At 48.7% G+C, this 14526-nt stretch overlaps 1 protein-coding gene across 2 annotated transcripts in view; it reads left to right on the top strand.

Moving 5' to 3' along the window:
- Nucleotides 1-14526, top strand: part of CAPZB (capping actin protein of muscle Z-line subunit beta) — a 61850-nt gene that overhangs the window by 29865 nt on the left and 17459 nt on the right. For both annotated transcript variants that reach the window (XM_036396237.2, XM_036396236.2), the window contains exon 4: nucleotides 5322-5435. In XM_036396237.2, the coding sequence (XP_036252130.1) occupies nucleotides 5322-5435 (114 nt within the window). The remainder of the gene's footprint in view (nucleotides 1-5321; nucleotides 5436-14526) is intronic.

The raw sequence follows: 14526 nt of genomic DNA, 5'->3' as shown, positions 1-14526 counted from the left end.
CTTCTGGGGATGATTCTCAGGCTTCCACTTGTCTCTCCTTTCATAATTTACATTTTAGTGCTTGGAATTATCTCCAGGAAGAACCTCACTTTGCTCTGTGTAGATTTGATGTAGTGCTTTACATTCATCTGGCCAGAATGTTTGAAGAATTGTGTTTCAAAGTGGAGTTTCAGAAAATATTTTTTAACAAATCTTTTTTCTTTGGCTCAGGCATCAGTGCAGAAGCAGCTGAGCTTGCAGAGGATTTGAGATGAATTGGTTCAGTTGCTGTGAGTGCAGGGAAGGTCCCTCTCTAATGTGAAGCACGTGTGTGTGGATGATTTACACAGAGAACATGCTGAGATACATTTTGTCCTAGAAACAAGAGATGGAGAATGAGAGTGGATGCAGAGTTTGACAGTGCCTCTGGGTTGTGGCTGAGTGTAAATCCTAAAGAGTTGTTTAAAATCTAACCTATTGCAGGGGGCCAGCAAGTGAGCAGGACCCCAAGGTGGAGTGTGGCTCATGTTCTTTAGGGCACTAATCTCATATTTAGAAACTATTCCAACCTTCCACAGAAGAGCCTGGTGCCTTCTCTAAAAGCATTTTGCATGAATTTTGTGTGCCCCAGCTGGCTAGATCCACATTAGCAGCTACTTTCATTGAATCAGTTCTGAATTAGGAGATAAAATAGGAGTTCAGAGCTTCTGCCCCCCATGAGATGTGCCCACAGCTGCAGCCCCTCTGGCACATGCAGGAGGGGGAATTAAATCCTGAATTTCTTGTGGATCTTTCAAGAGATGCTTTCTCCCTGAAGCTGTGATGTTTCTTGCATCCCCTTTGCATCCTGCTCAGGCTGCTGATGTGGGCATCAGTCACCAGAGACACAGGGAGCTGGAAAAGGCACTGGTTAGACACTAATGGGACACTGTGCAATCACTAATGACCCCTGTGGTAATTAGGGCACATGACAGCCCCTCCTCTAAGGTCAGTGTCACTCTTGCCTCTGAAATTTGCTCCATCTCTTTCTGAGAAGGTATTAAATAGCTACAAGGAAGCAGGAGGAATTTGGTTTTTAAAATCACTTTGAAATTTTCGGGACTTATTAAGTAATGAGGTTTCAGAAAAGCTCTTTCATTTGTTCCTCTAGAACAGGCACGATGTGTTAATTGCTGGCAGGAAAGAATCCTGCTCCCAAGGCTTTGGATTCAGGCATTCTGGATTGAAGTGATTCTTCCTTCTGGAATTGATTGGTCTCAGCTCTGATTCATGAAGTAAATTCTTTCCTTCAGCACACAGCAGAAGCCTTTGAAACCCCAGCAGCTCTGCCCTGTGCATGTTAATCCCATTCTGTGCCTGTGTCCAGACACTGCTTCACCTCATCAAATCTGCACTTGTTACTGGGAAGTGCCTCTTATACTAATTTAATCAATTAGGCCAAGGCCTAGGAGGAGTTCACTGGGCTTTTAGAAGCTTTTGATATTTCCACAGCCATTTTCCAGAGCCACACGCTCCATTAGAAGTCCCAGGGAATGTTATTCCCTGCCTGACACGTGCTGCATCCCCAATTCCTGCACTCTCCAAGCTAAACACCTTTCCTTCCTATTGGACAGGTTGCTAATTGCATTTCTTTTAGCAAGAAATACTTTTAATCCAAGTATTTCCAAGCATTCCCTGGTCAGCTGAGCCTCGCTGTCCTTCAGCAGAGGAGGTGGGGCTGGGTACTCAGACTTTCTCATGGGATTCCAGTTTTATAGGGCTGGGTTTTTCCAGTGGCTTTGCAATTTGACTGGGAATTTACCTGGAAAAAAAGCAGCTGTGGGAAGTGAATATCCTAATGCTTAGCCCATCACAGTTTAGTCTTTCCTTATGTTTAGACAGACTTGGTTTGCTTCATGTCAAATGTGGATCAGACTAAAAGGTGGATTTTGGAGTCTCCTTGGATCTTCATAAATAGATAATTTTTATTTTCTTCATATTATTAAATCCTGCTTGTGGGAGTCTCACAGGTACTTCTGTGAGTGCTCCTGGAATAACAAAGGTTTGTGAAGGATATCAAGCAGTCATGGAATCCACATTGTGAAGGCAGAGCTTTTATTAATTTTATTTTTTAATATTAGACTTCAAGGTCCCTGACTTTGTCCATACATTTCCACTCGAAGTGTGTTTGATCACTCTGTTAAATGGAATCCTTATGGGGAATTTGGGGCCAACAACACTGAAACCTGTTAGCTGAAACACAAACCATTCTCTTTTGGGGAAATTAGAGGTCTGACTTTTGAAATTTAAGTGCTTGTCCATCTGTCTTTCTTCAAATAGCCTCCAGTTAAGTGTTTAAATGTGTTGTGAGTGCATTTCCACAAAAATAAAAAATACAGGGCTGTGTTAGGAGGGTTTTTTTTGTTGGTAAAGCTGCTGCTGGCTCCAGCTGGAATGGGATGAAAATGGCACAAGCTGCTGGCTGGAAGGGTCTGTTCTGGCTGCCCCCCAGTGCCATTCTGCAGCCAGGGGAAGAGTTTTGGGGTTTGCACTTGGAGCATCTCCCAGTGCTTCTACAGGAGCTCCCTGCTCACCCTCTGCAGCAGATGGGAGCACCAGGGGGTGTTTATGTGAATCTGTCCCAGATTTCAGAGATTTTAGGTAAAGAAATGAAGAAAGAGCTGAGAAGGGAGCTGATCCCTGTGTGTCCCTGCCTGCAGGGAGGGCTCTGAGCAGGCTCTGCTCCCTGGGACCCAGCAGTGGCACCAGAGGAGCAGGCAGGGACTGATCCAGGGAGCTCCACCTGAACATGAGGAGGAGGAACTTTACACCCTCTGGGACACATTGCCCAGACAGGCTGGGAGGGTCCCTCCCTGAGGATGTTCCAGACCCATCTGGACTCAACCCTGTGCCCTGGGCTGGCCCTGCTGGAGCAGGGAGGTGGCACCAGATGAGGCCCTGTGGGCCCTTCCAGCCTGACCCAGCTGGGATCCTGTGGCTGGTGACTCCTCTCCAGAGCAGCCACATTTTAAGCAGCTGTTTAAAATCACAAAACCCCAGAATTACTGAGGTTGGAAAAACCCTCCAAACCCATTTAGTCCTACCTTGACCAGTCCCCAGCCCAGAGCACTGAGTGCAATATCCAGGTCTTCCTTGGACACCTCCAGGGATGGGCACTCCAGACCTCCCTGGGCAGTTCCAAGGCCTGAGCCCCCTTTCCATGGGGAAATTCCTGCTGATGTCCACCCTGAGCTCCCCTGGCCCAGCCTGAGGCCGTTCCCTCTGCTCCTGTCCCTGTTCCCTGGAGCACAGCCCGACCCCCCCAGCTGTGCCCCTCCTGGCAGGAGCTGTGCAGAGCCACAAGGGCCCCCCTGAGCCTCCTTTGCTCCAGGCTGAGCCCCTGCCCAGCTCCCTCAGCCTCTCCTGGGGCTCCAGCCCCTTCCCCAGCTCCATTCCCTTCCCTGGACACGCTCCAGCCCCTCCAGGCCCTTCTTGTGGTGAGGGCCCAGAACTGGACAGAGCACTGAGATAGAACCATGACCTGAAAACATCACTTGGGTGGATGTGACACAACAGCTCCACTTTCCCTGGTGTCTCCTTTCCTGTCAGGTGTGGTTGGCAGGAGTTGTGGGGGCAAAGCAGAAGCTGGGCTTTGTGTTTTGTACCACACAGGTGCCAGACCCCGCTGCCTTTCTGAGAAATGAGTGACAAAGAGAAAAAACCTTTCCCTGTGGCCAGCACTGGGACCTGGTGCTGCAGCCAGGGGCTGGAAAAGGGAGTGGGGAAAGGGGAGAGAAATGGTAGAGGTGCTTTTCCTTGAGCCAGCAGTGTGATATGTGGAAGTTGGTTACTGCAAGGGGAAATGAAAAGCAAAATGCAGGTTTCTAGAATGGGAGTTATAAAAGCCTCAAGCAGATGGGCAAAGGGTTCCATTAATCTTTTAATACCAAATCTTTCATTAAGAACACAAAAATCTCTTCCACACCTGCAGAAATTGTAGTAAAACCTGCAGCTTTACAAACCCTGTTAAATCCTTCAAACTGTTCAAAGGGTTTCCCAATGTTATGCTGAAGGTAGAGTTTATTTCAAAGCAGAGTAGTGGAGGAAAATGTGAACCTTAATCATAGCCAGCAGTGTTTGGCTGAAATACTGTCAGATCCCAAATAAACTACACAATCGATTTGTATTTGCATGAAAACAGGTTTTAATATTTAATGTTCAACAGCTGAAGCCTTGTTGTTGAATATATAAGAAGGAACAGATTGAAACACAATTTTTTTTTATATAGAAAACCTGAAGCCAGGGAATGGCCCCAAGGTGAGTTTTGAGGGCTCAGTGTCCCCTTTTTGCCAGTGTTTGAAATGGCTGTGGAGAGTGCAGCTCTTACAGGTAGATTGCTCCGGGCACCTTTTGGGTTTTTGTGGAAGTTCAGCATCTGTGGATGAGCTCAGACCCATCAATATTAAACCTTTCAGAGCCATGGCATACCCTGAGCTGGAAGGGACCCCCAAGGACCATCCAGGCCAACTCCTGGCCCCACACAGACACCCCAACAATCCCTGGGAGTGTTGTCCAGATGCTCCTGGGAGCTCTGGCAGCCTCGGGGCTGTGAGCAGACTCTGTCTCCTTGTCTCAGTTTGAAAAGCCAGGTGTCTGCTGAGGAAGGCATGAGCCTCCCCTGAAATGGAAAATGTAAACCCCCTCCTTCCAAATTATTATAATTTTGAAATTAAGGGACTCTCAGGTAAAGATATGGGAGTAGGAATAACAGCTCTTTACTAGGAAAACTTAAAATACAAATGTTATAGTACAAATGAAAAAAAAAAAACTATGGACAGAGTCAGAACAGGCCCTGTCCCCCTGTGTGTCAGGGGGTGGCACAGCCCCATCCCATGGGGGCTCAGCCCTCCTGCAGTGCCAGCTGTGGCTCTGCTGGAGCAGGGATCCTGCACAAGGGGGGAGTTTTCCTCTGCAGCTCCAGGGCTGCTGGAGATGGGCCTGGGCTCCCTCTGGCCATGCAGGGCAGCAGAAGCTGCTCCTCTGGCAATGCACTGGGCAAAGGCTGCCCTGGTGTCCCAAATCTCAGATTGTGCCCAGGTAGGAATGCTTGGCTCCTCCCCTGGGTGCAGCATCTCCCCATGGGATGCTGGGATTGGATCAGCCCTGCAGGGACACTCAGTGGCCATGGACAGCAGAGATCTCCTGGAGGGAGGATTGGCTGTGGGAGAGATAAAGAAAACTGCCCCATGAGCAGAGATAACTGCCCCACAGATAGGAATGGAACACACAGCCCCATTTCCAGCCTAAGACACTGTTGTCTGTTTTTCTGTCCCCTGGTGTGACTGTCCCTTGTGTCCCTGCAGGTCACCGTGGAGCAACAAGTACGACCCCCCCCTGGAGGACGGTGCCATGCCCTCGGCTCGCCTGCGCAAGCTGGAGGTGGAAGCCAACAATGCCTTCGACCAGTACAGAGACTTGTATGTCAGTCCTACCCTCTGAGCCCTGTCTGTCTGTCTGTCTGTGTCCCTGGGGCAGGCTGGGGGGAGGCAGTGCTGGGTTTGTGGTGCCAGACGCGATGAAATCTGTCAGCTGGTGCCAAAGGCAGGTGCTGAGGTGCTTTCCCACCCCTTCCCCCTTGAACAGATTGATGCTGTCTCTGTCCTGGCATGACCTGGCTTCTCTTTGATCTCTAAGTTCTGGCTTAAACCATCTGCAGTTTCCATTCCCTCAAGGCTGTACTCTTAAAAAAAATCTCTATGTGCAGCAGCAGCTCTCACATGTCCCAGTGAAAGGACAGGCACTGAAGTGCAGCAGTTGGGCAGGGATTGATGTGCTTCTGCTGCAGGGTGCTTGTTTCAGGCCCTGTCTTATGAAAGAGGTGTAAAACAAAGGAATTAACAGGGCCTGTGTGGGCTCAATGTAGATTAGGCAGTGGCTTTTTAAAGCAGCAAGAGGAAACTGTCTGGGTGAGTTACCAGTTGAAGAATTTTCTGTAAATTGGGGCTGTGCTGGTCCTGCACTGAACTTACCTCCACATCCTTGGGATGTGATCAAGTTCAGCTGTGGGCTCTGTGGTCTCCTAAGCAATGCTGGGGTGGAAAGTGATGCTAAAACTGCACAGCAAGTGAGTGTTGGGAAGCAAAATGAACCAGTGTGTCCTTTATTGGGACACACTCTCAGGGAGGTGTCTAAAGCCTGTGAACAAAGTGAACAAACTTCATTGCTGCTTCATGTTGCCTGAAAAGGGAGATAAAACACAGCCTTAGATATAGTTTATCACGTTACAGTGCTGACAGAAGCACATTAAAAGGGACTTTTCTTGCTGGGTTCTGTGGCTCAGTGTAAATGCAGCCTGTCCAAATGTGTTAAACATCACACTTCTGTTACAGGTATCAAATCTTTACTTCTTTTTGTGTAGAAGTAAAGATTCTTCTTTTTTTCTTATTATTTCATAGCTCTCCAACTTCTCTTGTAAGTAACAGTTGTTATTGGTATCTGAACTGACTGGAAGAAAGGAATTTTGCATATTCAGCAAAGCCAAATTTGCAGTTACTCCCCAGATGCAGAACAGAGCAGGACCAATAAGATTTTTAATACCCTGAGATGAAAATGGGGAGGGTTTTGGAACCAAGGTTGTCTTTTTAAATCCCCCTCTGCTCAGATGACCATGAAGTTATGGCTGGATACAAAAACTTCTTTAAACAGCTTGAATTGGCTGAAAGGAAGGCACAGGGCAGGTTTCTGACTGAGGTGAATCTGCTGAGCCCTGCTCAGCGTGGGGTACAGCAGTACCTTTATATAACAGTCTTCATGTATTGTGTGGAAGGGAAAGGTGATTGTTCCAAATTCCACCTTTCTGTTTGTCAGTGCAGGTTTTACAGGCAGGAATGGTCAGAGGGGACCCAGGAGGGATCACAGCCAGGAGGACAGGCCAGACCATGGGCACAGGTGCCAGCACAGAACCCTTCAGTGCCTGTTGTGATCCCAAAAGTGGAGGAGGAAAAGGGAACAAGGGTAGCTTAGTGTTTGGCTGAACAGTGTAAAAAAATTGTGGCATTTGTGGAAAGAATTTGGAAAGTTAAGGAAACTTAACCTCAGTGCCTGAAGGGTTTGTTGTGCTTAAAATCAGGATTTGTTCTTTACCTCCAACAGAGGTGTGGAGAGGAACAGGCTTTTGTTCTTGCAGTTGGGCTCTGCAGTTTTCTGAACAAGACAATTGGATTTTTGTGTTTTGACAGCAGAAGCTTAATTTTTACTTGGAGATCAGAGGGTGGAAATTCAGAGGTGGAAACAAATACCAGCTTCTCTCAGTGCTGCTCTTGCCAACATGTTGGGTTGGGAATGGCTGCAGCAATTCCTCATGGAGCAGCTGCTGGAGCTGCCCCTGGGGAGGGCTGTGGTGGCAGGGATGTCACCCCATGGGTGGCAGGGGTGGCAGTGGCAGGGGTGTCACTGCCTGGGCAGGGCTCTGGTGGAAGGGCTGGCAGTGGCAATGGCAGGGATGTCACCCCATGGGTGGCAGGGATGGCACTCCATGGGTGGCAGGGATGGCAGTGGCAATGGCAGGGGTGTCACCCCATGGGTGGCAGGGATGGCAGTGGCAGGGGTGTCACCCCATGGGTGGCAGGGATGTCACTCCATGGGTGGCAGGGGGGCAATGGCAGGGGTGTCACCCCATAGGTGGCAGGGATGGCAGTGGCAATGGCAGGGGTGTCACCCCATGGGTGGCAGGGATGTCACTCCATGGGTGGCAGGGATGGCACTCCATGGGTGGCAGGGATGGCAGTGGCAGGGATGTCACCCCACAGGTGGCAGGGATGTCACTCCATGGGTGGCAGGGATGGCAGTGGCAATGGCAGGGGTGTCACCCCATGGGTGGCAGGGATGGCAGTGGCAATGGCAGGGATGTCACCCCATGGGTGGCAGGGATGTCACTCCATGGGTGGCAGGGATGGCACTCCATGGGTGGCAGGGATGGCAGTGGCAATGGCAGGGATGTCACCCCATGGGTGGCAGGGATGGCACTGCCTGGCTGCTGGAGCTGGGAGCTGCCCCTGGCAGTGCCTGTAGAGCCAGCAGTGGGGCTGGGCCAGGCAGGGTCCATGGAGGTGTCACTGCCCTGGCAATGTCACTGCTCTGGCAGCTCCTGCAGCTGGGCAGGGAGGGCTCAGGGTATCCTGGGCCAGGAACCAGTGTCCTTCCCAGCTCCAGGGCCAGGCACAGCAGAGCTTTTCCAGCACTGGGAGATACTTCAGGCTCCTTGATGGATTAATCAAAGAGCTAAGCATGCTGGCAGCCCTCAGGACTGTGTCTTTTGTGGAAATTCTGGTTACTGTTAGATGGGGAGATCTCTGCCAGGTTCACCCTCCAGGAACAGGGATCAGTCTGTAGGCAGTGTGCAGAAAATCTGCATTTTGAGTTGACCTGCAGAGGCTTTCATTGTTTCTGCTCTCTCTGGTGAGGTTGCCTGCCCACACAGATCCTTCACAGGGGACACCAGGCTAATTGATACTTCACATTACAAATTCTTTAAAAATGCCAGTTTAAGTGCAGTGGCTGCAGATGAAGAGGATGAAAATGGTGCTGAGGGAGAAGCCTCAAATCTGACACATCAGCTCCTCACCAGCAGTCCCTTAAGAGGCTCTTCTGTCCCTCTGTGGGGCAGAGAATGTTCCTGAGCTGCCTCTGTAGCCACAGCTGCTGTTTTATGAAAGAGAGGTAACAGTGAATACAGAATTAATCACAGCACTCACAGGGAGCACCAGATCCAGCCTGCCTGAATTTCCTGGACTGTTCAGGCTTTTTATTCCTGTAATGAGAGTTTCTGCTGGCTTTTTCAGAGTAAGTCATGCCTTTTTGTCCAGACTTGCTAGACAGCTTCTGCTGTCCCAGCTTGCTCCAAGCCCTGTCCAGCCTGGCCTTGGGCACTGCCAGGGATCCAGGGGCAGCCACAGCTGCTCTGGGCACCCTGTGCCAGGGCCTACCCACCCTCACAGACAGGAATTTCTTCCCAATATCCCATCTAACCCTGCCCTCTGGCAGTGGGAAGCCATTCCCTCTTGTCCAGGGTCTCTCTCCATCTTTCCTGTTGGCTCCTTCAGGCCCTGGAAGGCTCCACTCAGGTCATCCCAGAGCCTCCTCTCTCCAGGCTGAACAATCCCAGGTCTCTCAGCAGTTGCTGTGCACAGGGCTCACTTCCCTCCGGAGCTTCCAAACACACCTGGTGCAGCTCATCCCAGCATCTGTAGATAAATGGGCCCTTTTGGAACATCTCCAGCCCACTCTGCTCTCCCCCTGTGGTCCCAACCTCCCCTGGATCAGCTCCCCTTTTACCTTTTACACAGAAAGTGCTGATATCTCACAGGATTCATCTCAGGCCTCTCCCAGCACTTCAGATTGCTTCAGTTCTTCCTTGTGTCAGTCCCATTTGGCCCACACACCTTTCCTTTTTAGATTTCTCTTTTCATCAGGTGTGGTAAGTCTCCACCTACGTTCAGTGAGTCACTGCATTGTGTTTGCCATTTCCCAAGGGGCTGGCACCTGCTGTCGTGGGTGTTTTGAGGGAAACAGCCTGGTATGGGTTTGTTAACAGTTTGTGTGCAATAATCCGCTCAGATTTGCTTGCTAGAGACCTGAATATTCAATTTTGTCCCCAAAAGCTTAATGGCCACTGAGTGACTGTAGTGTGAAAATGAGATTGGGGAAGTCTTGTAGTATTGCATGTAATAAAATCATTTAAACTGGAGAAGAACAATTCTGCTGAGCCTTCAGTGCCTGTGAACCAGTGCTGAACTGGCCTTAAGTGTCTGTTTTAGTGCAGACTACCTTTAGTATCTCTGGAGTTCCCCACCTTTCCTTTCTGGAGGTATTTGAGTTAAAGAGGAATTACACCAGGCTTCAGTTCCCTCTCTGTCCTCTGTGTTAAACAACAAGCATGTTTCTTGGTTATCTGTTTTACCAAAATCCATGTCACTTTCCCAAAAAACAACTGTTCCCTTTCCATCTCCTGCTGCCAGGTTTAACTCCAGCAGTGCCTGGAGCTAATGCTCTGGCATGTTTGTGTTCAGTAGGTTATTATTCCCAGATGGAACTCTAATATCTTACACCACTCACTTAGAGCCTTGGCTTTCCACTTCCAATATGGTGAAGATAATTTCTTCCAACACATGGTTGTAATTTATTGCCCTTTGCTTGACGTGTGTGTGCTTGATTGAAATCAAAGCGTAATGAGGACCAGGGCAGCTGCTTAAATCTCCCTATTTTAGATTCTGCCTTCCCTTGTTTGGGGTTGGAGATAATCAGGCCTTTAATTAAGTAATCTAATGGCTCTTTGTTGTCTGGAAGAAATAATTTCTGGAGTGATTAAATAGACCTCCCCTGGGAAGGATGCTGCTGATCTGTCTGCAAACAGGATGAGTTTTGGCAACTTTGGACTGGTTTAGTGACTGACATACATTTAGAAAGCTCTTCCTTCTTTTTTCCATGGCTTAAATTGGATTTATTGGTCTTTTGATTTTTAACAGCTTTAGAAAAAGATAAAACATCATCTTAATCATTCTGCTGCTGGAAAATGTTTGTATTGATTAAGATTTTGAGTTTCCTCAACAGAGCGAGAATGAAACCTTTTGAACTTCTGCTTCTGTCTCTGTTTTGATGTTGATCCATTTACAGTTTGTTATATTAGAGCTCTGGACCAGGAATTTGGTAGGAGTGGAAGGAGGCCTGGGAGAGGATTGACCTCTGAAATGTCTTTGTTGTGTGTAATCCTCTTATTATTGAATTTTGATTGGAATCTGGTCCAGGATAGTGATTCCAGTTTTGGATAGTGTTAGCAATGCTGAGGTGGCAGCCAGGGCTGTGCTCTTTGCAGTGTGGGGATATTCCTGTCCTGTGGATAGAACCCAGGTGTTCTTTGCAGCCAGCTGAGCATCCAGTGCCTTTCCCTGCTCTGGAGGAGGAATTCGGAGCCCTGTGCCTCAGGAATGTGGGGCTTGAGGAGCCTTTGGCCAGAGTTTGGGCAGGCACAGCAGTGAAGTCCTAGTGACAGATGAGTTTGCCCTTTCATTTTTAGAGTGCTAAGGGCTGAGTGTATTTTTTATTTTTATTACTTTGTTTAATCTTGTGGAACAGCCTGGCTTTGCTGGGCTCAGGGATGTCTCATTTTGTGCCATCATCTCTACTGAGCATATTCAGATGTCCCATAAACTGCTGGATAGTTCAACTTTCTTTAACTGTTTTCACCCTTTTTCCTGGTTTATTTTGGATTGTGTGCTTGAAAAAATGGAAACCTCTGTTAGTGCTGTCCTTGGGCTGTGGCTGTTTCTGAGATCTGCTGTGGTGCAATTGGAGTTCTCCTCCCCTGGCAGACACCAAGAGCCTCTCAGAGGAGCTCAGGCCAGCTCACAAATTACTCTGAACTTCTCACAGGGTTTGTAGCAACTGCTGCATCCATCTGTGACCAGCTTTGCTGTGCTTTGTGCAGGAAGAGCCCCAGCTCCACCAAGTAAAGAACAGATGTCAGAGGTGTGACCAGGGGGTTTTCAGCACAGCCTGCCCTGGCACAGGGTGCCCAGAGAAGGAAACTGTGAATGCCCAAGCCCTGGAAGTGTCCCAGGCCAGGTTGATGGGGCTGGAGCTCACTGAGGGGTTTGCAGCTGTGAGCCCTTTATGAGCCCTGTGCCTGTGCTCAGATGCAAACCTGGGCTGCCTGAGCTGGGAGCCCCTGGAAAGCTTTGAAGTGACTTTATTGCCATCAGCTCCCTGTTCCTCATTACTGCTGCAGCCCTTTGTGCTGCCTTTCTCCTGGGCATGGGAGTTCCTGGGGCCTGCACAGCCAGGGCCCTGCAGATTGAATCCAGATGGGTTTGTTGTGCATCCCAGCACTAAGGAAACTGCCTGGGGATGTGCACCATGGGCTGGGGCAGCAGGGGAGATTCCTGCCTTGGGCCAGCCTAATAAGGGTGAGATGAAATCTCCTAAGACAGGTCTAAACCACCAAGATTTTCTCTGCTTTCATGTCTGTGTGCTTTTACAGTTACAGCCACGCTGTTTTCCCAAGGAAATTATTTGGATGTGGAAAATGGAGCAGTGTTGAGATCCCCTCCTCAGTGTGCCCATGGGCAGCTCAGAGCAGAATTAATATTGAGGTTGTTGATAAACATTAGAGAATCTTCTTAGAAAGAGGGGAAAATTAAATGTACTGGCATGCTGGAAAACTAAATCAGTTGCTTTTCATCTGATTTTTTTTCTTTGGGAGTTCCATTTTGGAGCAGCTCTGCACACACTGCATTCTTATCTTCTGAATCGGAGACGTTGGGTGGAGGAGGAGTTTTTCCCTTGGGTTCCCACGGTTCTCTGTAATTACATAAAAACTGAACACTTGGATTAGGAGGTCAGCATTGATGATGCAGCACTGTCCTCAAACACTGCTCTCTGAAGGCTGTAAATCCCTAGGAAGAAATGACTTACATTCAAAAAGGAGATGAAATTTGAAACTGTCAGTTTATTGTCATCTGGAATTTTTGAACTGGTTGTCTCTAATAATACAAATGGAAATTTACCTCGTGCCCTCACAAATGTGCAGTGCTTTATTGATGGAATTTGAGGACAGAGTAACTTAAACAGCAGCAGCCTTCTTGTGGCAGGCCTGATACAGAATTGTGTTACAGAATTGATGTCACATGAGATCTTTTGAGATCTGCAGCCTCCAAAGATTTTGCCAAACTTAAACCACGACACAGCAGATTTCTGCTGCCTGTTCCCCTGCTGTCCACGTTTGGATTTCAGCTGGCAGAGTGTGGAGTGTGGCAGACTGGGGGTGGCTGAAGCAGTGTCTGTGCTTCAGGGATGGCCATGGGAGAAGGGTTTGGAAGCAGTGGGAGCTTCCTGCTGTTAATGAGGCACTCCCTGGTTTGGACACGTTCCAGAGTGACCCCTTGTCCTGCTCATGAGGTGCCTGATGGAGCTGTTTCCAGGTGACTTCTCCAGAGGGATTTGGTCATTCATTTCCATCTGCCAGGAGCAGTCAGATGGGAAGGAAAACGTGAGCAGTGCACTTTCCATTAAGTAATGAAAGGTGCTAGAAAGCACAAACTGGGAAGTTCTGGGAGACTTTGAGCCTTCAGGATCCCATTGTTTGGGTACTGTTGTCCTTCCTTGCAGAGTTCCTGCACTTCACAGCTCTGCTGAGCAGTTTGAGTCATCCCACTGTGGTCCAGATGTGCTTTTAAGTACAACTGGCATTGAAGTCACACATACCTAAGTGGATTGGTATGTTTGCTCCAGGGATTTTTGCACCTGTGTATGCTGGAAAGAATTCCTGTAAAATACCTGTACAGAGCCCCCAAGCATAATTTGGGCTGAGTTCATCAGGTGGGGTGCAAAACCCCTGGGCTGTGCACAGACATTGTACCTTCATTTTCATCTCTGGGTGGGATTGTGGAGGGGCTCCACAGTTGTGCTCCTGGGGCCAGGGAAGGAGAGAGGAGCTGTAAATCCCCTGGCCTCCCAGCAGTGCCACATCCTGCTCATTCCTGGTACCAGCCTGTCTCTCATTGAAGAATCCTGAGCCTCATCACTCACAACAATAATTGAGGTTCAGCTGATCTCCTGAAGAGTCTGTTCCTCCTCCTTGAGGTGTGAGGTTGCAGGGCATTTGTTGAACACCTGAGCAGTGTTTTGGGTTTGATGAAAGGTGGGTTGCTCAAATTTGCCACTGCCTTCATATTTCTGTTGTGATTCCTGTGCTGGCTGGAGGTGACAGGGGAAGGGCTGGGTGGGAGTTGTGCCACGTCACTTGGCACTCCAGCTCCTGTTCCCAGGAGAGCTGGAATGTGCTTCCTCACCTCAGCATTTAGGAAATGTTTTGGGTTGCTGTGAGACACCAGCTGCTCACGCTGTGACTTCAGTCATTGTCACTCTTGTAAAAACATGTGAGCTGAATGCTCAGTATTTTCCTTTGGGGTAGGATTTTTAAATGCCAGCTTTCTTGGAAGTCTGTTGATGTAAATAGTTGGAGACTTTTCCTTTTCTGTGCTGAACTTCTGTAGCTGGAAGAAATAACTATGTGACCTTTAGGGAATAAAAGAAAATATATTTTTCTGCTTTAAATGAGCCAGTTTGAAACCCTGTGCAAGCCTTTGGAAGGTTTGCAGAGCCAGGCTGAGGTTCCAGGTGCTGGTGCTTTGGCATCAGGGGGTTGGGAGAGCCATAAGCCACAGACTTTTTGTCTCTGGCTCTCAGCTACTTACTGGAAAATACACCAATGTTTTTATGGATGAACGATTTGGTTCTGAGGTGTAATTGAAAGTCAGAGCTTGTTTTTCATTGCTGTGTGGTGGAAAGTCATTTTCTCCACACAGTGTCCAGGACCTTTTGGTGAGGCTTGGAGGAGAGGAGCATTATCAGGACGGGTCATGGGGCCTTCCTGGGCTGTCCCTCAGTGCCAAAACAAAGTGATTCATCTGCCCTCCTTCCCTGAAGGCAGTGCTGGAAGCTGGGGGATTTCCTCCCCTATCACATCCCTCTTGAAGTTGCAGCTTTGTTCTGGCCACAGCCTCTATTTCATGG

The sequence above is a fragment of the Molothrus ater genome, chromosome 23, assembly GCF_012460135.2.
Source record: "Molothrus ater isolate BHLD 08-10-18 breed brown headed cowbird chromosome 23, BPBGC_Mater_1.1, whole genome shotgun sequence".
NCBI lineage: Eukaryota > Metazoa > Chordata > Aves > Passeriformes > Icteridae > Molothrus > Molothrus ater.
This window is presented reverse-complemented; position numbering and strand designations above follow the sequence as displayed.